The sequence below is a fragment of the Rhipicephalus sanguineus genome, chromosome 6 (genome assembly GCF_013339695.2).
Source record: "Rhipicephalus sanguineus isolate Rsan-2018 chromosome 6, BIME_Rsan_1.4, whole genome shotgun sequence".
In the NCBI taxonomy this organism is placed as follows: domain Eukaryota; kingdom Metazoa; phylum Arthropoda; class Arachnida; order Ixodida; family Ixodidae; genus Rhipicephalus; species Rhipicephalus sanguineus.
The window spans coordinates 165,730,423-165,753,732 of NC_051181.1; the positions used below are offsets into that span (position 1 = coordinate 165,730,423).

Consider the following 23,310-nt stretch of genomic DNA (forward strand, 5'->3'; position numbering starts at 1 on the left):
TTCATTTTTTTGATGAATACATAACTCCTGTACTGATTTAGTTCTCAATGCAACCACGGCACCAGACTCCCATGTTTAATTAGCCAGCAACACGCTCTGCACCCCCCCCCCTCCTCTTATGTGCCGCTACCACCACTATGCGCACATGACGATAGTTCTTTCACAGATAAAATGGCTGGCAACTGATAGTTCGTTCATCACGATGTAGCAAACGAGTTTTATGCCAGCATACCAACCACGACTGAAAGCACTTCATCTCCAACAGCTTCTGCCATGTTTGAGTTTAGTGGCAATGCGCGCACTGTATCAAGCAAAAATGAAGCTGCTGAGTGCCGGATCTGCACATTGACAAAACCATGGTCACTAATTGATTAAGATAGTGATACGGACAGAGCCACCTCGTTTCAGTTGTCTGCGAACGCTGTTTTCACACGTTTGCGTCGCACATTCGCGGCTCTTCACACTCTGCACGCTCCAAGGATTGTCCGAATTAACCGGGTTGCGGCCAAATGTGGCCGAATTAAAGAGTTTGTTGCCATTGAACAATGCATATGCTGGCCGGGACCAGGAAACACGTCCGAATAATCCGATTTACTGAATTAACAAGGGTCAAACTTTTACAAGCTTTTACTGTATTATTTTATTAGAACACAATACATTGAGTATAACATAAGAAAGAAAAGTAACTTGTCAAAAGCAAGATACAGAGATAGCAGTAGGCTGCTTTGCAGCAGTGCTATAGTCATTTCTACTTTCTACGCAAGAAGAGTGTCCTTTGGATGCAATAAGAACTTCTTGAAGTGAAGGCTACGTGCTGCTCAAAAATGTGAAGAACATGTACAGCAGCAGCCCTTCTGTGGCTGCAAGCAGTTCCAGATGCTCTGTTTTCCAGCAAGATGAGCATCTTCATGTGCTGTGTAAATATACATTGCCTTTATAATTAATTGTACAATACAGTAGAACCTCGCTGTTATGACACTGTTATGTGGTAGAATACTTGACTGCCACGAAGAACGTCTGGGTTCGATTCCAGCTCGACCTGCTATTTTAAATGTGAAGTATTTCTTAGTGAACCAAAGGCACTGTCTGTTCGTCCGTAGACTGTGAATCACCTCTGGTGCATATCTGCCTTCCATGGGCCGTGGGTATGCGCCACAGGAGACCGAGGGAAAGGGTTTCATGACGTACGTGACAAGCAGGCCCGTAGCCGGGTTGGGGCCCAGGGGGCACCCCCCCCTCGAAATTTAGCAATGTCCTCCCACACTAATTTTGGTACAGTAGAATCTCTGTGATACGAATCTCACAGGAAGCGAAAATATTCATACAGTATTACCCGAAATTTCGTATCACCACAAAACTAGCAAAATCCGTTTTCAAACCAGAATACAGTAAAACCTCGGTAATTTGTACTCGGTTAATTGGGAATCCCGGATAATTTGTATTATTTGCGCGGTCCCAAATTTTTACATGTAAATTTAACCGGATAATTGGTGTGGCCAGTCTGCGACTTCCCGGTTAATTGGCACACTTGGCCGCGACTTCCAAGATATGCAAAGGGTGTTGCGAATCTCGGAGGCTGTAACTAAAACATGCATTTTTTTTTGATGTACGGATCTCGAAGGCCATGTTTTTTTTACCGGAAATACGTCGTAGACGCCATGTTTTAGCAATTGCCAGGCGGCGATGCGTGCGGTTGCGATCATGATCATCATCATCTCAACAGCGATGTTAGCCACTCTAGCGAAGTGAATGTTTTGTGGAGTCTTTGTGCCATTTGGATGTCGGCTGGCGAGCATTGTGCGATTCGGTGCGACTGCTCCATTTGTCTCCTGTCTCCGCTTGAGTGTCTTCCCTGTGAATTAGTTGATTGAGGTGTGCTTGGAAGGAAGATGCCGAAGTACAAGAGCTTGTCCCTGCACGAAAAGGTGTGCTTAATTGAAGAGGCCAGCAAGTCGACGGCGTCGAAAACGGCTCTCGCCGAAAAGCACCACGTGCCTCTGTCAACGCTGTGCAACATCATCAAGAATAAGGAGAAAATTCTCGATGCTTACAGCAAGACGCACTCGTCAAAGCGTACACGAGTACGCCCGCCTACGTACGCCGACGTTGAAGCAGCTCTGATCGACTGGCTGCAGAAAGCCAACGCAGCACACCTTCCTGTGAATGGGACCATATTGCGTGAGAAGGCCAACCAGCTGGCGCTGCAACTTGGACATTCTGAGTTTAAATGCGGCAATGGATGGTTTTGCCGATTTAAGGAGCGCAACAACCTGACATTCGTGACTGTTTGTGGCGAGAGTGGCAGCGCGGATCAGTCTGTTGTCGACGGCTGGAAGCAGCACACCTTGGCTCCACTACTCGCCAAGTACGAAGCAGCAGATGTTTACAACCTTGATGAAGCTGCTCTGTTCTACAAAATGTTGCCTACGAAGACGTTCGCTTTGAAGGAGGCAGACATTAAGGGGCGGAAACAGAACAAAGATAGAATCACTGTTTTGTTTGGTGCAAGCATGTGCGGTGAGCACAAGCTGCCACTGCTTGTTATTGGGAAGACAGAAAAGCCTCGTTGTTTCAAAAATGCACGACTGCCATCCAAGGATGACCTGATCTATAAAAACAACAAGAAAGCTTGGATGACGGCTGCACTCTTTGAAGAATACGTGCGGCACCTTGACCGCAAGCTTGCGGCCGCAGGGCGCAGCGTTTTGTTCGTCGTCGATAATTGCCCAGCTCACGGCGACATTCAGAACCTGCAGGCAATCAGGCTGGTCTTTCTACCCCCGAACACGACGTCGCTATCGCAGCCGATGGACCAGGGCGTCATACACCATACCAGGAAAATATATCGCTACAATCTGTTGAAGCGAATGCTCCTTTGCTATGACAACGGAAAGGAGTATAACATTGACCTCCTCGGTGGTATTTGCCTCATTGTTCACGCATGGAGGCAGGTGGAGGCCACCGTTATTCGACGGTGTTTTGAGCACGCCGGTTTTGTGAAAGAAGAGGCAACCTCCGCTGAGTTTGCTGTCACCGCTGTCACTTGCCCGTTTGATGAAGAAGGGGAGACTCTCTGCGCTCGATATGAGGCTTTGCACGCGGACGAGGAGTGCACTCCAATCGGATTCTCCGAGTACGCAAATGTCGAGTGCACAGTGCAGACGTGTTACGCCGACATCGACAGCGAGATAGCTGCGAGATCGACCGATTCGGCCTCTAATGTTGACAGCGATGACGAGCCCTCCCGAGCACCCCCTTTGGCGGATGTCATCGATGCCTTGAGTGTTGTGCGCAGCTTCGTCGAGTGCAACGGCGGCGAGGCTGAGATGCTGCGCCTCATTGACAGGCTGGAAAATATGACTTTCAGTGCTGGGAACTACCGAACGCGTCAGTCACGCATGGAGGAATTTTTCTCCAAGTAGGCTGACTTGCCACAATAAAGGTGTGACTTCTGTACATCACGTTTTCTGGCTGATTTCTTTGATTTCGCGTTGTTTCGGATAATTGGGAATCCCGCTTAATTGGGATATTTTTCTCGGTCCCGAGGCCTTCGAATTAATGAGGTTTTACTGTATATGCAGAAAACATTCATTGCCGTCGAAAGAACTCGCTTATGTCTTTCTGACACCCATGAACGGACCAATAAAGGACGGCAAAGCTGGCTGCTGCAAACGTGCGCGTCAAGGCTTTGCTTATGGCCAACTGAAAACTAAGTGCCGAAGTCCACTCCACCACAGTCATAAGCGAACGACAGAAATGCTGAAATGCTTCGTGCCTTTTTACGACTTTATTGCCTTTAATCTACCGCTGCGTTAGCTGCATACCTTTGGAGCTACGCAGCCGCTATCGATGATTGCACAGATAGTGTGGGGGTGCTATCACCCCCTGTAAAGTCGTTTGCGCCTCATGGCACACGCGCGCCTCGCGGATCAGCATTGACAGCCGCCGAGCGAGATGTGGCGCTGTGCTTAGGTGATGTAGGCTTAGTGCGGTGGCGCCGACAGCACCGCCTGGGAGGTTAGGGTGCAGGAAACAGCGAGTCTATTTGGGGTTTGCTAGTGTGCGTGGATGGACATCTCCCGCGGTGGGCCCACGGGGGACAATACCGCGGCTCGTTTCCCGCGGACCCCTCGTGGTCAGTCAAACGTCGGTGATGCCGCATTCGCGGTACATCGTGCGTGTTGTTTTCGGTGTATTGTGTTGGCATTGTACAAGGTTATTTAGCAAGTTAACTAGTTGTGTATCAGATTCGGCAGGCAAGCTCGCCATGATGTAAAAGCAGTTAATAAATGTACACGTGTTGGTTTGCTCGACAGCATCTACTGCCTCCGTGTGTTCCACGAGCGCAGTTTCATGCGCAGCAGTTGTGGCAAATAGTGGTTCCGTTTTCAACTTGTGTGCGCTGGCCATGCATGTGCCTTCAAAACTACAGTGGACTCTCAGTAAACGAAATCCCTTAAATGAAATTGCTGCTTAAATGGAACAACTGTTTTTAGCATAATTGTTTTCGTACCTGAATGCTTCAACTTGGCTCATCTCTCAGTAAACAAACTCCTGTTAAACAGAACATATTTTCCTTGTCCCTTCAGGTTCCGTTTAATGAGAGTCTACTGTATGACGTTGCTATCTACGATCGCATCTACCATGGTTTTGACTGCAGCGGTTCCGGCAAGCGACATCACTTTGACTCGGCGCGCATTGGATGCATGTGCATCTTTTGAAGTTTTGTCGTCGCCATACATGATAGTGTCATGGTTGCTGCGTTACTGGCAAACGACGTAGTTCTGTTTGCAATCCGTATGCGCTGGCTGCGCACATGCCTTCAGAACTACGTCGTTGCTGTCTATGATCGCGTCTACCGTGGTTTTGCCTGCAGCGGTTGTGGCAGGCAGCATCGCTGCCTGCCACAACCGTTGAATGCGCATGTACTTTTGGAGTTTCGTTGTCGCCATGCATGATCTCATCGGCAATGACCGCGGCTTCATCCACAGCGGTTGTGGGAAATGATAACCACAGTTCTGACTGCATGTGCGCTGGCCGTGCGTGTACTTCCGAAGCTTCCGGAGCACGCTTCTGTCAGCCGTCGCTTGACGGTTTTGGTACCCATGTTCGTATCACCCGTCATGGCGCTGAAAAGTGTTCGGATTATCCGAATTTTGGCTCATTGAAAACAATGGAATTTGGCCGGGGAATTTCACGAATTCATATCAGGCTAAAATTCGTATCAGCGGGGTTCGTATCACCGAGATTCTACTGCGCATATAATGTCAAGGAGATGGCAACGAGAGCACTAAGTCGTAGACGGCTATATAGATATAGAAACGGCCAAGGTGCCTTTGGTACATTTTTAAAAAGAAAGGGCCACATCACCCAAAAATTTCCAGATTAGCAGGGCGACGTCAATTTTGGCAGGACCCACTCAGCACATTGCGTTGAACAGAAGCCAGGCTCAACCCAGTGAAGTATAACTTACCGTGAGCACAAACAGCCCTAACATAAAAACATTAAAATCCGTGAAAGTGCAATGACATCCTGATATGACAAGGTTCAAGATGACCTTCTGTCGCCAAGATTTTGGCCAGGAGAATGTAACACTTTTTCAAATCTCTTGATAACATAATTAATGAAGCCACATTGAGATAAAAACAGAGGGCAATATTTTTGCTTTGTCCCGGCATTGCTCAATGGGTGCAAGAAGTGCTCACGTTTGATGACAGCCAGGGCACACCACTGGGCCTTCTTCCACCTTGAAGCAAGGAGCCATTTCTGCACTTTGCACACGAGCTGGGCAAGGTTCTCCGGGTCAGACTTCATAATCTGGTCAAACTCGGCAAATTTGCCAGGCCGGAAGAACACCTTGGTCAGGCCAAACTTGAAATCCTTCTCATTTAGACCCAGGGCCTTGAACAGGGCCTGGTGGGGAAATGACCCAAGCCATGAGCGAACTGATCCACAGAAATACAGCCATCATTGATTTCAATATTCATTATAAGCAAGGATAAGTATTCATTCTAAAAAGACAGGGCGTGCAACCACGGACACAAGAAAGAAGTCAGGACACCACAAACGCCGACTAACAACTGAAGAGATGCACAACGGCTGAAAAGAAAGAAGGCACGAAAACTTATCTGCGCATGCCCATGCAACAGGCGAACCTATCAGTCGTGTGAGCACAAAATGAGTGATAGCTTTAACGCACAGGTTACGCGTCTTTTAGATGTAGGGTATCCTCGTGATGCAGTGGCCACGGTCGCTGAACGTTTAAAGAAGTCTATTGTGTTAAGTCCGAGCATGGTTGCAGGAAGCGATAGGAAGAAACGTGTCGTAGGTATACCGTACATTCATTGCGTATCTCACAGGCTAAAGAAAGCAGGAAGTAGATACGGCGTTAATGTTGTTTTCACGGCTGCAAATAAGCTAGGTAAGATTTGTGCCGCTGTGCAGAGGAAGAATGAGCGAGTAAAAGACAAGAAGTGGACCGATATTTGTTTCGTAAAACACACCAACAAATTCACTGATTGCCGTACGAGTGTGGTGTATAAGGTCCCTTTCAGCTGCGGCCGCTTCTACATAGGACAAACGGGCCGATGCATTAACCAGAGATTGTTGGAACATAAGCGATCGCTAACAGGAGGCTCACCTTCTAACCTATCTTTACATTGTCGAGATTGTAAATGCACGCCAAAATTCGATGAATGCGGAGTGTTGTACCGTCATAGAAATGAAGAAACGCGCCTGATGATTGAAGCATGGCATATCGAGAATAGTGGTAGCGCATGCATGAGCCAACCGTCGATTAACTTGCATAAAGATGAAATCAAATGCCTTAACAGTTATCTTCCACGTAGACCGCCACGCGTGCCGGATTGATAGGTTCGCCTGTTGCATGGGCATGCGCAGATAAGTTTTCGTGCCTTCTTTCTTTTCAGCCATTGTGCGTCTCTTCAGTTGTTAGTTGGCGTTTGTGGTGTCCTGACTTCTTTCTTGTGTCCGTGTTTGCACGCCCTGTCTTTTTAGAATGAATACTTACCAACTAGCTCAGCTCTCTGTTATTCTAAGCAAGGATAAGCTTATGCAAAGCAAAGCAGGGTGCAACGGGTCGCCTGCTGGTTGTGATGATTTGGTGGCACCTTATTGCATCAATGAGGCATGGGAACATGCATGAGCCCTATGGCAATACAGCGTCAGTATTATGTCAGGGTGCCATGTCGCAAACGCCAGCATGACGAATGCTATGAATATTGTGCTCACAATATGCGCAGTCATGAAAGTGTTAATGAATGTGAACGATGTGGGACACATGGTGCAAACGCTCTTTGGTCCAATGCCCTACTAACTAGCTGTCGAAGTGTTTCTGACAGCTATGACATGTTTATGTCTTAAAGACCGTAACATTTGAGATTGCTGCAACTGTTTATGTGCACTTAATAGGTGTGGACGGAAGAGGACGAGACAGATATATATAGCACAGTCAGAAATGATAAAGTGAAGAAGAGGAGGAAGTCATTTATAACAAGCAATGTCAAGACATGAACAAAATGAAGAGAAGGACAAGGTGGCCTGGGCACGGCATTCCAGAGAACGACAGCTGCTGAACACCCCCAGTAGGTTCCGAGAAGTTCGCACTTGAGTACCAGCCTTGGCAAACAGCTGTCCCCTAATTCCAGCACCATCACAGAAGGGGAACACATCAGCTATCGGCTGTCCCGGCCCCATACAAGGACCGTAGCTGGGCCAGTGCACACCAGGAGCACTGGTCAACAAGGGTAGTGCACTGCCACGTCAGCTGGGGATATGGCAACGACCTACCACTACTTAGAGACAACGGACAGAACACTGAAAGGGTGGTGATGACACGGCAGTACTGTACGCTCCTTGATAATCAATACCCCATAGTCGCCCAGACAGTTATGGACGTGGGGGTTGAATCGCTTGTGAGACTACTTGTTTTCTTTCTGTGAGTGATCGTGTTGTTGACTTTATGTGTAATGAAGGTCGTGTAGGAAAGACCATTACCTTCAAGGTTGTTGCAACTGTTTATGTGCACTCAACAGGTGTCGACGGAACAGGATGAGACAGGTATAATGCATACGCTTGTTTAATTTAAGTATGTTTGCACATCGAAAGTGCTGGCCTAACTAGCTCTACCGTTTTTACTACCGTATATTGCCGATTATAAGTCGACGTGTTTTTCATAAAATGACCTTCCAAAGTTCGAGGGTTGACCTATACGCGGAATTGTAAAGTCGACTTATCTGTGGGGTCCGACGAAAGGTCGTCGTCCTCGGATTTCCTGCTATTTGACGCATTGATAACATAAGCTGCAGAGGCAGCGGAGTCGCGGCAACAGCTATTTCCCAATGCGTGCACGCCGCTTTCGGAGCTGGACATCTTTGCGATCTGCCACGACGATCGCGAAACTATAGCGAAACCAGGCGAGGCGAAAACTACGGAGCGCATTTTAAAATCACTGCCGCGCGGCATTAATGCGAACTGCTTGGGAAACACGGTCTCGAAAGCAGCATTTCAAACCTTTAATAGAGGGCAAACGATGCTCTATGAATAAAGAGGAATTTATCTTGTGATGCGCCCTGCAGTCTTGTTTTCATACAATAGAAACGATTCGTTGACGAACCATCGGTGTTCCACAGAAAAGCTGGCAGCGCCATGTGGGCTGGCAACACTTCGCGGGGAACTAAACCACATGACCAGTCACATGTGCCCACAAGCGTCTTTGCGTCTTTTTGCACTCATGCCTGTTCGCCATTTCTGCATTTCGCTTCACTTGCGAGCAGTGGTGTGCGCGATCTGTGACGCTGCCAAACGGACGCCAAGATGCCACCGCTACGCTGGCAACAGTACAGAGCTGCTTTTAAGAGGCAAGCGATCCTCTACGCAGAGTCGGAAAGCAACGTTGAAGCAGGGCGCAAGTTTGATGTGTCGGAAAAGTGCATGAGGGAACGGAGAAAACAAAGGACCAAGATCTTCGCGTGCACTGCTACACGCCATTCCTTTCGGGTCAACGATGCCTGGAATCGTTGGGTCAATGATGCCTGGTATGAACTGCCAACCGACATGGTCTGCGCGGCGTTTTCCACGTGCGGCATCTCAGTACCACCGGCACCCGTTCCGACGGCGAGCAGCAGCAGTGGCTCACACGATGGCAATGACCGTCACTGCGTCCTTCTCTCAAGCGACGATGAGTCACAAGCAATGTTTCACGGGCAAATAAATGTTTCTTTGCATCATTCCCTCTTCTGAAAAACTTACTGGTGAGCTATGGCCGCAGCATGAGGCTGTGTTGGGAGTCAACTTTTTTTCCCCTAGAAGGGGTTGCAAGTTGGGGGGGTCGACTTATAATTGGCAATATACGGTACTTTAAAGATGCAGTCACTTGAAACTAAGTACAGTTGAACGTCGATATAATGAAGCAGTACATGCAGAAAAGAAACTGTCATACAGCGAATGTCACTGCGTCCCTGTTATGGCATTTCAGTCGTGTCAATGACGTCTCACGTTCCTAAAGAATTCCAGTCTACACTTTGTGTCGAGCATTCATGTAACCATCTATCTGGAATTTTCTGACCAAATTCTGGATACCGTGAAACCTTGACGGTAGATACCAGTAGATATCTGGAATTCGGTCGAAAAATCCCCAACAAATGACTGGCGGTTGTGGGTAGAGGATGCTTTCCCCGCACGGCACCCGTGTAAAAGATGGTGCAGTGTTCCTGCTGTGGAGTCATGCTCTCTCTCCTTGGAACTGGTTGCGATTTCGTGGATGGCGACTTCCTTCCGTTCTCCAAAATGTGCCTCCCTTCGCAAGACATGAACCACGGGCAACATAATCTTGGGTCTCTCCCACTGTCTGGTTGTACAATTCCGTTAGCAGGCTCACTATGTAAGTACACTGGCATGCCATTATTTGAATAATTTGGGTAGCGGGCTTGCTATGTAAAAGGTGCAAATAAATGCCCCTGTTTGTTTGCACTACAGTGTACTTTGACCTCTGCTCTATGAGCAGTGAGAGACGCCTACAACACACAGAAGCAGGAAGACTCATACACCATTAGAGTTTTTGGTGTGAACATGCAAACAAACTGCAACAGCTGCCTGTGCATCTGAACTTACGCTCAGACACTGAACATGGTGACACCTTGACAGAGCCTGACACCAGCCACTGGCTGCTCGCCTAAACAGCACTGCTTTGTCAGCAACAAACCAGAGTTGTGGATTTAGAACAGCATCACAAATTTGCGCAGCACATTCTTATGGGCACTTTAGTATATTGTGACAAACACGCTGCCTTTTAAGCTCATTCAGGTTTTCAGCCTTTAAGGGGAGATGTGGCTCAAAGACACTTTTTTTTAATATTCATCCTAGAGCAATGAAACTTGGGGTATTTGTAGAGATTTTTATGCTGATTGCAAATATATAATTAGTTTTCTAGTATACTTTTTGTTCTGCACCATGACAAATGTGTAAAACATAGGCCTTGTAGCCCTCCTATTTCGATCCTTAAATTTCTATATATTTTGACAATTGATGGCTCATATTGCTCCAATTGAACTGTAGAGTGCTGAAAACTATCCAGAAAGTGCATATAAAATATTTACTAGACGTGAAAAATTCAAACATGGGAAGTCCATATTACCCAGACTCCAGTAAATGTTTGCTTGCAAATTTTCTAATATGCATAACATAATATTGAGATTTCAAGCAGATAACTGCACTTGTCACACATTAGAGAAAATTTGGGCAAAATTTCATGCAGATCTGAGAACCAGAAGTACCAAAAACAAGACGGGCACGTTGAAAAAGTTGTCAAAAAGTGTGTTTTGAGAAGAACGAAGTTTAATGTTAAAATTGGATGTTTATGAAAGAGGTAACGAAATCCGATCAAAATTGCACACAAAAGCGGTAAATTGTTCTTCTAGTAGCCACTGCCACTAAAATGGGCCAGCACCACAAGTTTCTCCTTCACGGCTCTTTCGAGCAGAGTAGCTATTGCGCGAGCTCCCGCTGCCGTAGGTTCTGCTTGCAATCGGTCCGTCATTTGTCGCCCCTACGCTGGCCTTCTCGCTCGAAGTAACTCGCCACAACGTATACGTCATCGAAAAAATACTTTCGAGGCACTCGCTGTTCTCGCATTGCAGTTCCAGAAACGACACCTTTGCATTTGTAAGCTGGTTCCCGGACGCGTATTCCCGAACGGTGACACGTTGGATACACTGCACCTATCTCTGTCATCACGAGGATGTTCAATGCTGTTATGTCAGCGATCAAAGAAGACTCTTTCTACCGCGATCTTTCTTCGTCGTCGAAGAGTGCGATCTTCTCTTTGAGAGGCACTGACATACTCAAACGCCGTGGCAAACTCGTCGGAAGCATCGCCGTCGCTAGGCCTCGCGGAAGCAGACGCACTTGCTGTTCGGCAAGTGTTTGGCTACGACTTGCGCCGATGTCCTCGAAATTTATTTACCGAGTGATGCTTCACTGGTCGGTGACTGCGCTTGCTACGGTTCTCTTCGTCCATGATTAAAATAAATACGCGAGAGAAATGTTCACCTGCGCAGCTCAGTGAAACACAAACCCTGCAAGCAGGCTTCACAACACGCAAGGCGTGCAGCGGCCAATGGCGGTCCCCGATCCGTACCACGTGATTTAAAAGCCAGTCACAGCGCGCGAAAAGCGCGGCAAAGCATGCTTTCTTTATTATTGCTTGCACTTCTGCAGCGCGGGAAACTGTGGTTATTTGGAGATCTCCTTATGCGATCACCAATGGCGAGCGGCCGCGCGTTATCAGCCGCGAGGCGCTAGAAGACATCACAGTTTCGGTCAAGATTAACAGCCACCTTGTGCTCTTTAGATGCAATTTCCAGTTGAGTCTCGACTTTGATTTTTATTTTTGGAACAGTAGAGATACTAATCTTAACAAAACAGGTGAAAACAAAAAATCGATAATTTTTGAAAAAAAACTCATGTTTTTCGACCCGCATCTCCCCTTATATTGTATTCTAGCATAAAGGGCTCTTTTACTCACTCTAATATAGACTTGATAATTTTTTTTTTATCAATAGAGTTACCTGAAGTAACATTCATAATTTTACCGCAGTTAATCACAGTGTTCTTTGGGACTGCTGTTCCCATCACCAATGTTACAAAAGGCAGTCCGGTTTCAAATCGGTGAGCTTTGCACTCCCACACGTTAATTCGAGCACGTTAGACTTTATAAATTATAAAGTCTAACGTGCTCGAATTAACGTGCCTTTTGTAACATTGGTGCTCCAGACAGTTTGAACAACTTTATGCCTGCCCAGCCGTACCTCATTGACAACAAACTCAGCAGTAATGGTGGATTTTTACCTTGCAAAAAAGCCGGGGGTCCAGGCGAGCCAGTTCAGGAGGCAGGTACTGTTTATACATGTTGTAGAGATCCGAGAAGGGTGCCCTGGATGGGTAGCCCTGCTGCATCAGCTCAAGCACAGAAGTCATTCCTGAAAGGAAGCGAAAACATGCACAGCTAAATGCTACTGCTCTACGTGGCTTTTGTTTAAAAGAACAGTTCAAGTATCCCCACATTGCAGGACGTGTGGTGAAGAGACAGAGAAGATGGCATGGCTTTTGATTCTGGAGAAAATTAGGATTTATGCAGCCATAGGATGCATTAAAGGATACACATTCATGTGTTAGCAATCCGTGAGTTGTGTCGTCAGTGTTTAATGTGACGGCAACATCACTACAACTTTGGATGGCCAATGAGGTGATATTGTCCTTCTTGTTCACTGCATACAGTCAACGTAAATTTTTCAGACCCCCTAGAGACCGCACAATTGTCCGAACAAAAAGTTAACGCTTTTTTACTTCGTCCAAGTGGTCAAATGGCTACAACCATGTCTGAAATAGCTCTCAAGGCCTGCCAGTACATTTAAAGGGACACTAAAGGCAAATAATAAGTCGACGTTGATTGTTGAAATAGCAGTCCAGAAACCTCGTAGTGCTACTTTTATGCCAAGGAAGTGCCTATCTTGAAATAAAATCAGGTTTTAGTGGTCCGCATCCCGTTAGCCCACTTCAAATCACCCACCTGAAATCAGACCTTCATACGTTACTGCTGCCGTGCCCAACGTTGCCCGCCTTTACTGCGCGGCCGCCGACACTAGTAGCAGCAGAGCGAAAGTAGCGGGACCCACAGCAGCAACAACGGCCATCGAAGCCATCGAAGCTTGCCGCAATCGTGGCAATGGATGTGGACGGAGAACTTGACAACGAGACACTGGCTCGTGACGCTGGGCTCCAATTCAGCGCCTTGAGCCCCGATGAACGCGGTATGCTGCTGAGGGCTCGTAGTGCCAGCGTCGTTGCATGTGGCATTTTGTCGAACTTTCTGTCAGAGCGACTTTCACGAGCACGCAAAACACACGTGGCAGTACGCGATCCCGAAACTACCACTGAGGTGTGACCGCGTGAGTGAAGCAGGGCGCCGGGCGAAGTGCAGTTTGGCGAAAACGAAACCTTTGAACCATGCGCGCCGTTTCCCATGGCAACGCCACAGAGGTTCTTTTTTCCATGAATCAAACGGAAACGAACAAACAGCATTTTATTACGTCTTTTGATGCACGGAAGGTTCTTTTTTTATTGCTGCTAGTTTGATTACTAGTGATTTATTGTAGGCAGACTCTCATATGTCATACGGGATCACTTCGAAAATGTCCCACTCGTGGCGTTCATCATGTGATACATTTAGCTTAATTTCTCGGTAAGTAGGGCACTGCTGTTGATAATACTGCCGTTTTAGAAGTTGTCATACATTGAGCTTTCACTGTGACATAAATTGTTATTTGCCTTTAGTGTCCCTTTAACAGGCACATCGGTGCTCACACAGGCTCTTGTGAATACGTTTTGTACCTGCAAGGAACCCAGCTAATCCTTCCTAGTTGCGTGCGGCACGTCTCCTACTAAGCTCACGCCATCACTGCCAGGGTGCTTGCTGTACCATGTGCATGTGTTTGCCTTAGCGTTCCTCGTGCCTACTCATTCCGGACTGCACACGGGCGCAGCAATGGCAAGCTGCTTTTATTCCTGAAAACAACGAGTCTGTGTGGCACACTTAGAGTCTCGCACAAAGAGGCAGCAATTAATGGCAGCACAATGCGTTTGGGTTGTTGCCTATTAACCCTTTGAGGGTCGCATTTTTTTCGTCAAATGCGACCTCCCACAGTCGATATTTTTTATTGCCAAATTAAATTTTTCAAATGAATCTACTTCAGAAAAAAAAAACTGTTGTAATTTTTTTAGGGCGACCAGGTGAAAAAAAACTAAAAAGTCCCAGTTTCGCCGCAAGGGTGAAGCAATGAATGCGATAGCAAGAAAAGCGGCCCCCCAGCAACAACTACCGCGTGAGCAGACAGCGGAAGGGCAAGGTTCTCCCTGCGCAAATATTAGAAGAAGCGAGCGAGCTGGCCGACAACTTTTAAATGCACCCGTTGCACTCGTCGCGCCATCTCGCTGGTAATGAAGAAACGCTTATAAGTGCCTGCCGTTTCTGAGTCCGGCCAGCGGTAAAGGGTGTGTATATAATGCTCGCCGTTAGCTACCTGGAGGATCTGCGTTTTGTGGCATAGTGGTTAGCGGAGGTCTGCGGAGCGAGAGATCCCTGGTTTGATTCCGCGCTTTGGAAGCAATTTTCTGAATTATTTTTCTTTGGGACTTTTATATATATATACATACTTATACATATACAGTGTATGACGACGGCGGCGATGACGGGGATGGACAAAAACCAGCCGAGACTGTCCATATAATTGCTATCTCAATAAAATCGTTTGTGTTGTTATATACACATGGCTTATACATGAGTAACAGCATGATAAATTTTTAAAAAAGGATTGGCGACAGGAAATTTGGAACTCCTGTTTTTTGCTCTTAATCTATGGCTACCGACTCGTTAATAGCAACGAAACTCATTTGCCCCAGTGCGAGACGAATGTTTAATTATATGCTCCTATGCTACAACTGGAGGCAGTTTCGATTTCGAAGAGCACTCGGGGGTTCCGTGATGTAGTCTGCCTACTCGTTAACAAGTACTGTCAGGTGACCGTGAGAGCCAGTGACGTCACTGGCCAGCTTCTGCCATGTTGTCAGTGCTGCTGTTTCATCTGCTGTGTTGAGCGTTGCGAGTGCTTGTTTACTTGATAGCCAAACTATGTTGCTCATCTAGTGCATCGATGGATGAAGGAGCTCGGAGGAGCGTAAAAATCCCTCAGGAAAGCTCGATTAACTTTGTGAATCTTGCTGGAGGCTGCGATTTTGTTCTTGTCATAGTCGTTCAACTGAGGCGGTGTTTTCCGTGAGGCTTGGAGCAGCCGCAGCATTAGGTGTGCTGGAAAATTTTTGCTCCGGTCCTTTGTAAAGTAGACGGTTGAGAAGTGACAAAGCAAGCAGTGAAATCACAACACTGGTGCTCTATAACAGTGTGTATGTGTAACATGCAAGTGGTGTGATGTACGCTGATTTGTATTTGTATCGGGCAACGCTGCGTTCTGAAGGCATACCAATCCCACGTACGCACATCAGAGCAACAGCAGTTATCTGTCCACTACACAGTACGATCACGGCAGTAGAGAGCTTGTGAGGTCGTATGCGCAAGCCAGTGCCTTCAGCGCGGCGCCTCGGTTCATATGTTTATGCAGGCAGCGGCGAGAGGGGTTGTGTTGGAAGGAGGCATTTTGCCACCGCCGCTGCCCTTCGTGCCCTGCACTCGTTCTGCAGCCAAGACTGCAGCAGTTCCCTCCTTCCCCTTTTGTGGGGAGGTTCTTTCCTCTCAACCCGAGAACGTGCGTCGCTTTCTCGGAGGCCTCTGGGTTTTCAGTCTTGGGAGGTGTGACTGGCCACATCTCAACCAAGCCGGGAGCACCGCTGCCGCCATCAACCCCTGCAGCGCTCTGGCCGTGCGAGGCGAGCTGAGCAGTTATCACTCTCTTGACGTGGGCTTTCTATTTGTTAATTGTTGTTTGCCCCAGTAGTGGGGAATGCTCTGCTGCTGAGGTGTTCTGTTAAGTTGTTGTGCTACTGTATTTGTTGCAATTGGCAGATATGTATCTGAGGTGAACAAACACCTTCAGTTGAAAGACTTGTCTCTGTCCCCACTGGCCTGAAACCCACTGCGGTTGTGACTTGACGCGAACCACGGGATAGGGGGTCACAGCTCGGACTGTTAGGGCTGCTGCTCTGATAGCAAGAGTGACTGCCACTCCGATAGTGCGCGGAGCGATCCAAAGGAGGGACAGGTCCGTACGCGTGGCTTTGTTGTGTTATTTCAATTAAGAACCCCTATAAGCTTTAGTTTGTCTGTAGACTTCCTAACATTTGCGGATACCAGGTTATCGGAGCCGTTGACGGCAGCAGCAGCAGCCGCGGATGGTAGTGACAGCTTGTGGCGTTTTGTCCAACATCAATAATTTTTTTTTCTGTTTTCTCAGTCACGTCACTCTTCTTGCGAAAAAAAAGACCAACAATGAGAATACCACGAGTTGCTAATTATCTCATTGCCAATGCTTTACACAGAGTCAGTAAGCAGGTAAGCGGGGCACATTTTTGCGGGGTCACGCATATTCACAACAGTCCAGAGGAGATTATGGTGGCACCATGGTAGCCTTGATTAGAAAGAAGCATAGAAAAAACATGCTTGGGTGCGTCTATGTGTTCTGCAAACGTCTTATTTTCTTGGTATTCCTGGTGCTGCTTGGAAAATCATGGTGTCAACTCAGCCTTTTTTCACCACTAAAGCTGACGTGGGCATCAAAATTTTGCTTTTGAGCCTGTTTTGGAGCAGTGTGGTGAAAACTTTTGCGATTTTTATGCTTTTGGAGCAGCTTGGTGCAGGAAAACGGAATCTTTTAAAAAATGCGCAATATGCACAGCTGTCTCACCCCTGCTGATATCATGGGCGCTACAATGTTACAACGAAACGTTGTGGTGATCTTTCTAGAGTGCAGCTCTTAGGTGCCCCTTCCTGCTTTGAGCGGCATCGCCGTCGGTGGTGTAACCATGCGAACGAGTATGTGCCACAGGAATCGGGAGAGTCCCACTACCGTGTACAGCAGGCGCGAGTGTCAAATGAAAACGAAGTATATGTGCCACAGGAATTGGGCAAGCAAAGAAGCCGCAGGGATGTCTGCTCTACTGCGTTAGATTACATAAATGAAAGAAAAAGATAACCATATTAGTGAATTTTTCTCTGTTCATATTCTTGGCTTGAAATCCGTCATTATTTCCATCAGAAAGCTCAAACGATGGTCTGACCACTTGCTCGTTAAGCATTTTCATTTATTCAACGTTAAATTTTTAATCTAAATTTTCAGCTTCGTTTAGATTCATAGGTGTTTAACTTAAGCAACCTGCTGCCTGGTTCTTGGCCCATCCCCCTTTGTGGGTGAGTGCCATCGGGAAGAGGTCATTGTCAACATCATCATCAGAAGACGTGCGTTGGTCGAAGGGACAAGTTTTAGAGCGCATCTACTTGCTAGAAGTCTTGCTAGCTTCTCCAGCATTGCACGTGATGTGTGAAGTGGAGTATACAGTAGAACCCCGCTGTTACGTTCCTTTCTGATGTGTTTTCCCGGCTGTTACGTCGTTTTCCGCCGGTCCCGGCATAGCCCCCATAAGGTACAATGTATTGGGATCCCCGCTGTTACGTCGTAACTGTGGGACCATTCCCGTATGATACGTCGCGAAGTGTGCTCCGAGCCGACTGAGTGAGTACCTAAGAGAGCGGCCACGGTGACTTTTCACGCAGCTTGGCCTGGTTTGATTGTAACATTAGCCGCACGAAAGGCGCAAGCGACAGATACTTTCGGTTGACACAAACAAAAAGCACAGCCTTCGAGATCTGTATTGCAAAGATGGCGTCTATGACGTAAGTGCTCGCGAAAGCAAGGCCTCTGAGATAGGCCTTTACTTCTGCCATCGCGTTGGCATTTATTTGTCGGAGTTGTTCGAGCTGGTTGAAGTTCACGTGGTCGTGCGCGCGGTTCGCTGTTGGACTCGCTGCGCTGGTCGTGCTTGCGTGTGCTTAGTTCTTTCACGCCTACAGCTGTTGGTGCTAAAAAAATCACATACGTTGATTACATTTCTGTGGATGACGCCGTTCCCAGCTCCACGTTTCTATCTGTCGACTAGACCGTGGCTGATTGTGCCAATGTGTGCACCAGTGATGAAATTTAGGATTTGGTGGAGCCGCTTTCAAGGGGTATTTCTACTTTCGCGAGGCATTAAACCGTTTACTACAAGCCACGGTGGTCCGACACTACGCCAATGGTCCTATAGTATCGCTTGGCGACACCGACGCAACCGGCGACAATCTCGCAAAGGTATCACCATAAGCGATCGCTTGTCAGATGTAGGCCGTGGTGGCACTAGATTTATGAAAAGGATGCGAGACTGCAGGTGCTCGAAAAACTTTTTGTGCTGCTCGGACATGAGTAAAAGCACCAGGCAACGTTACACGGTTTTTTCACGTGTAAGCATTGAAATAAATTTAATAAAATAAACCACTATTTTTTCGTTTTTCCTGTTTTTCGGCTCTTGCGTTTCCCGTCTCTTACGTTCATTTCCTACGGTCCCTTCAAAAACGTATCAGTGGGGTTTTACTGTATATACTAAATAGTCTAAGCCGTGCCTCAGGGAGCTGGCCTTCATGCATGGCATACCCAACATCGTGCAGTACTAGGTGAAACGCAAGACCTCTTGGCTATGATGTGCCAGTTGGGTAAGCCTACTGCATTGCTCACTCTGTCTGCCTCGGAGATGCACTGGCCCCACCTGTTACAGTTGCTTCAGCGTCTCCGCCTAAACCCTGGCGAAACCGGAGTGGCCGTAGAGGAAATGAACAGCATTTATCGAGCTCAGTTGGTGAATGACGATTTTGTAGTCTGTGCTGTCTACTTCGACCAACTGGTGTGTGTCATTCTCAACATCCTCCGGCGTGGGACAGCTGTACATACATACATGTCTCTCTCAAATTGTTTGTCTCAACTTATCGCAAAATCACAACAACTAAACAGCTGCGCTCAGAATTCACACTAGGCAGTATCGTAATCATTGGTGAATTCTTAAATTTATTGCCTCAGTTCTGTGGTTTTAATGCTTCATTTAAGAACAAACAATTCGAACAGTACAATAGTGTGCGTAATGGTGGTGGCTTTTATTGCGGCCGAAATCTCTGTGGTCGCCACACTGCTTGAGCAGCAAGTAGCTGACATCTAAGACAACACCCGCTTCATTGTTATAACAAGATTAGATATCTTTTTACGAATGCTCTCATGCTAAGTTTATCGTAGTCGCGAATGAAATACACTGAAACCTCGATATAACGAACAAGGATATAACGAATTATCAGCTATAACAAAGTAAATGAAAAATAGTCCTGTCATTAGATAGTGTTGTGAATGCATGTTTATAACGAATTTTCGGATATAATGAAGTTATTTTCGTGTCAGATGTGACTTTGTTATAATGAGGTTATAGTGTACAGACATGTTGGTCTCGCAGAATTGCGTGACTTGTTGCATATACTATAAGAAGCACCGTGGTACAACATGCACAAGCGAAAATATCGGAATAAAGGTGCATCTTAGACTTCAGAAAATATGGTAGTCATATAATTTACGAAAGCAGGGAAAAAACGGGAAAGTGTCTTTAAATAGGACCAAGTATGTCATTTATTTACCACCATTTACAAGGTCATTTCTTCAAAACTACATCTCGCAGATGGCCTCTTTTTACATCAATGCGTTGTCACAAACGCTTTTCGAAGTCATACACGTGCCTCCGTAAGTCCTCATAAATGGCTGCAACTTCGTCATCAATGGCTTGTGATTGCCATCAACAGCTTCGTCACCAATTTGAAATGTGTAAGTTGGCTCCATGCCACACTGTATATAGCTTCATAAACTTTTATTACTGGTGAAAAGACTGAAGTTGAACGCACTGTGGTAATTTCTGCTTCAATGCCGGCACAACCAAGACACAGACGTGTGTCACCCAGTAACTCGATTGATCAGTGCAGTTGTGAAGCAGGAATGAACTCTGGTTATGTCCAATGCTTCATGCAGATACTCATTTTCTCTGCACGCGTGAATTGCGACCATGCACTGCTAGTACATGCAACAAAATTTGTTTACCTTTTTCAGTGCACTTCAGTAAGTCATGCCTGTCTTTTTTGGTGCCACCTATTTTGGAATGAGTAGAATTTCACGGGTGAAATTAACCCCTTCGTGTTTACAATGCTGTTATGGCAGTTAACAACACAGCAGTAATTACCAGTCCCCCGTCGGGGCGGCATCATAGACGTGTCACGTGCAGTGCGAGCTTCGCAAATGCGTGGGAACCAAAGGGAGCGGAGGGGTCGTACCCGGCGGCTTACCTTCGCTTTCTTCAGTAGGGGAATGGCAAGCACTGGCGTCAATGGAGAAACTTGAGTGGGTCGCCCCTATGAACCAACACCGTTTCACTAAAGTGTGGTACCGCCACAGAACCCGATCATCCCTGGCTAGTTGCGTGCAGTGGGTCACCTACTCGACTCACGCAGTCACTGCCGGCCTGCTTGCTGTATGTGAACGTTTGTGCGTTCTTCCGTGCCTGCTTCCCTGTGGACCGTGCACGGGTGCGATGAGTATTTCAGTGCAGTGAAGACAAGCATTTTGCAAGAAACGCCCACTCTACGTCTCCATGATGCTCTGGCAGTCCTGCAAGATGACGCGCGGCGCTTTTGGGTTTTCGTCTAATAAAACATGCAGTATACACTTGCTGTCAGTGCATAGACACTTCTCGGTGCCCGCGCCGCTCAACACCCGCAAGCTACTTTGGTTTTTACGCGGAGGTGGTCTCGCACGACGCGGCAGCGGCATACCTGCGAATGGCAGCATAGCGCGCTTGCACAGCCGTCAATCCGCAGTTTACGCCAAATGCGTAGCCTAGCATATAGGTAGCTGCAGATGACTTTGATAAGGTTGTCGGCGATAAGTCATAAATGGCACATTCATCACCGGCTGCCACCTCGACTTTGCTCTTTTCCGATTCTTAACCGTGAAGGCATCGCTGCAGCCGCACAGAAGTCGTATTCGTTGATCGACTGGTCTCTGCTGTTACCGGAAAGAAGGCAGATGTTTTGCGGCACCTTGTGGCATCGACAAGTTGAGGGGCGTAGTGAACTTTTATGAGACAGAAAGTTATCGCGGTTATTGCTTCTTGCGTTCCAAGGCATTCTTTGGTTCATTGTAGGCAGTCGTTGCTGCAGAGAACGGCGTCAGAAAGGGTTGCCGTGCGAAATCTGACTGCAAGGCTTCATGCTACCTCTTATTTGTTTTTTTTTTTTCTTAATGTCATTCTGACACCAAAGAAACACCTGGAAAGTGAGCGCCCTCGCTCACAGCGTCCGAAATCTGCGTGTGGTGCTTGCTGATCTAGGATACCTTTGTTGCAAGTAAACTGGAGATGGGCACATGCGAGTGGGTGCCTCTCTCATACTACCTGTTTTAACTTCTGTTCACTCCGTATGCACGATATTTTTCCCGCAACCATGTCTGAAGTGTTCATTGTAAAAGTAGGAGGCTCTGAAAAATGCTCGCTATTATACGTGGGCACAGTTTCAATGGGTCGCATAGGAAAATCGTAAGTGCACCGAAGTATGGCCGTTATACCCAATAGATCAATATTCTGGGATCGTTATAGGTGGGCTCGACTGTAGCATGCAAACAAAAAAGTAGAACATTCCAGGTCAACAATGCCACTGATGCTGTGGCAAAGAGCAAGAGGATTCAATGGTGCTAAAAGATTTACAAAAAGGGTCGCCAAATACTTCCGTGACAGTTTTCTGTAGAGAAAGAAGAGAAGTGTACCAAACTGTCATGGCATCAGTTGCATACATTTTTTTCACCAAGCAGTACTTTGTTGGCTAAAGAACAGAAGTTCAAGATTAGACTGACACGAAAAGAAAACACACTGAGGAATGAGAATGGGCTGGGGCACTTATGGCAGACATTCCCAAATCGTGACATGCAATTTAATGCTGTCGCTCAAATGAAAAGTGCACGACCATTTCATTGTGCCACTGTTAACACACGAGGCAGAAACTTGGGGGATAACAAATAAACGTAAAAGGAAGTAAAGAACCACGTGATGGAACGAAAAATGATAAGTGTAAAACATTGAGAGAAGGGTGGATTAGAGAACAAACGGGGGATTCTAGCTGACATTAAGAAGAAAAAGTGGGCAGGTCACATAATGCGATGGACTGATGGACAGTGAGAGTGAAGGAATGGGCACCAAGGAATGGGAAATGCAGCCCACGAAGGCAGAGGGTTACACTGAATGGCGAAATTAAGAAGTTTGCAGGCATAAAATTGAATCACTCATTGGGGGAGGCCTTTATTCTGCGGTGCAAATAAAAAAGGCTGAAAATGCTAATGATGATGACTTTGTTGGACTAAAGTGCAAGGCCAAGCGAATGGCCCCGTGCAGCCACTGCTGCAATAGTGTGTAATGTGCAATTGGTGTTTTACAATGAACTCGCACAACGTTTGTCATATGTCTTCATCTGATGGTGCAGAGAAGGCTTGTGACAAACAGTGCCGACACCCTGTGAATGGGAAAAAAGGGCGCAAGAGGGAGACAAAGCACACTTCCGCAGTGCCCACACACCTGAGCACTTGATCTGTGAGAGAATCTGGCCGCCCTCAAAGCAGTGGTCCACCATGCGCAGGTTGGGCTTGATGCAGCGCACAAAGTGGGTGCCCGTCTGCTGCAGCTTGTGCATGAGCGCCTGCAGCTGGCTGCGGAACTTGCTGCCCACACTGATGAAGCTGAGCTTGCCCTTGGTCTGCTTCTCACCCACATCAAACAGGGCTCGCAGGAAGCTGTTCTTGGTCTCCTGCACAAGGCCCTCCAGGGACGCATGCAGTGCATCGTTGTTCTTCTCCACAAACTTGGCCTGCAAGACACAAATACCACAAAGAAATCTACATGCAGAAGGAAAGCTTCACACTTGTCCTGGTCTGGAGATCGAACCTCGGACCTTTCCAGGGTGGTCGCACTACCAATTGAACCAACCAGGAAGCTAGCAACCTGGTAGCGCAAGGGCGAATTAATGGACAACTTGAAGCATGTGGACACATATACTACACATCAGTTCTGAGGAATTCCGCAGAACTGATGTCAATAACTGAAATCAATTGTTGTAGTGGTGCCTCAAACTTTGCTGCAGCAAGTCAGTGATTGAAGGACATGGTGCACCGTTTTATTTCAGAGGAG

General features: G+C 47.1%; 1 protein-coding gene across 2 annotated transcripts in view; it reads right to left on the reverse strand.

Moving 5' to 3' along the window:
• Positions 1–23,310, reverse strand: part of LOC119396998 (unconventional myosin-VI) — a 195,676-nt gene that overhangs the window by 63,602 nt on the left and 108,764 nt on the right. For both annotated transcript variants that reach the window (XM_037664409.2, XM_037664408.1), the window contains exons 15-17: positions 22,702–22,990; positions 12,367–12,497; positions 5,706–5,913 (exon numbers count right to left, since the gene is read on the reverse strand). In XM_037664409.2, coding sequence (XP_037520337.1) covers positions 5,706–5,913; positions 12,367–12,497; positions 22,702–22,990 — 628 coding nt within the window. The remainder of the gene's footprint in view (positions 1–5,705; positions 5,914–12,366; positions 12,498–22,701; positions 22,991–23,310) is intronic.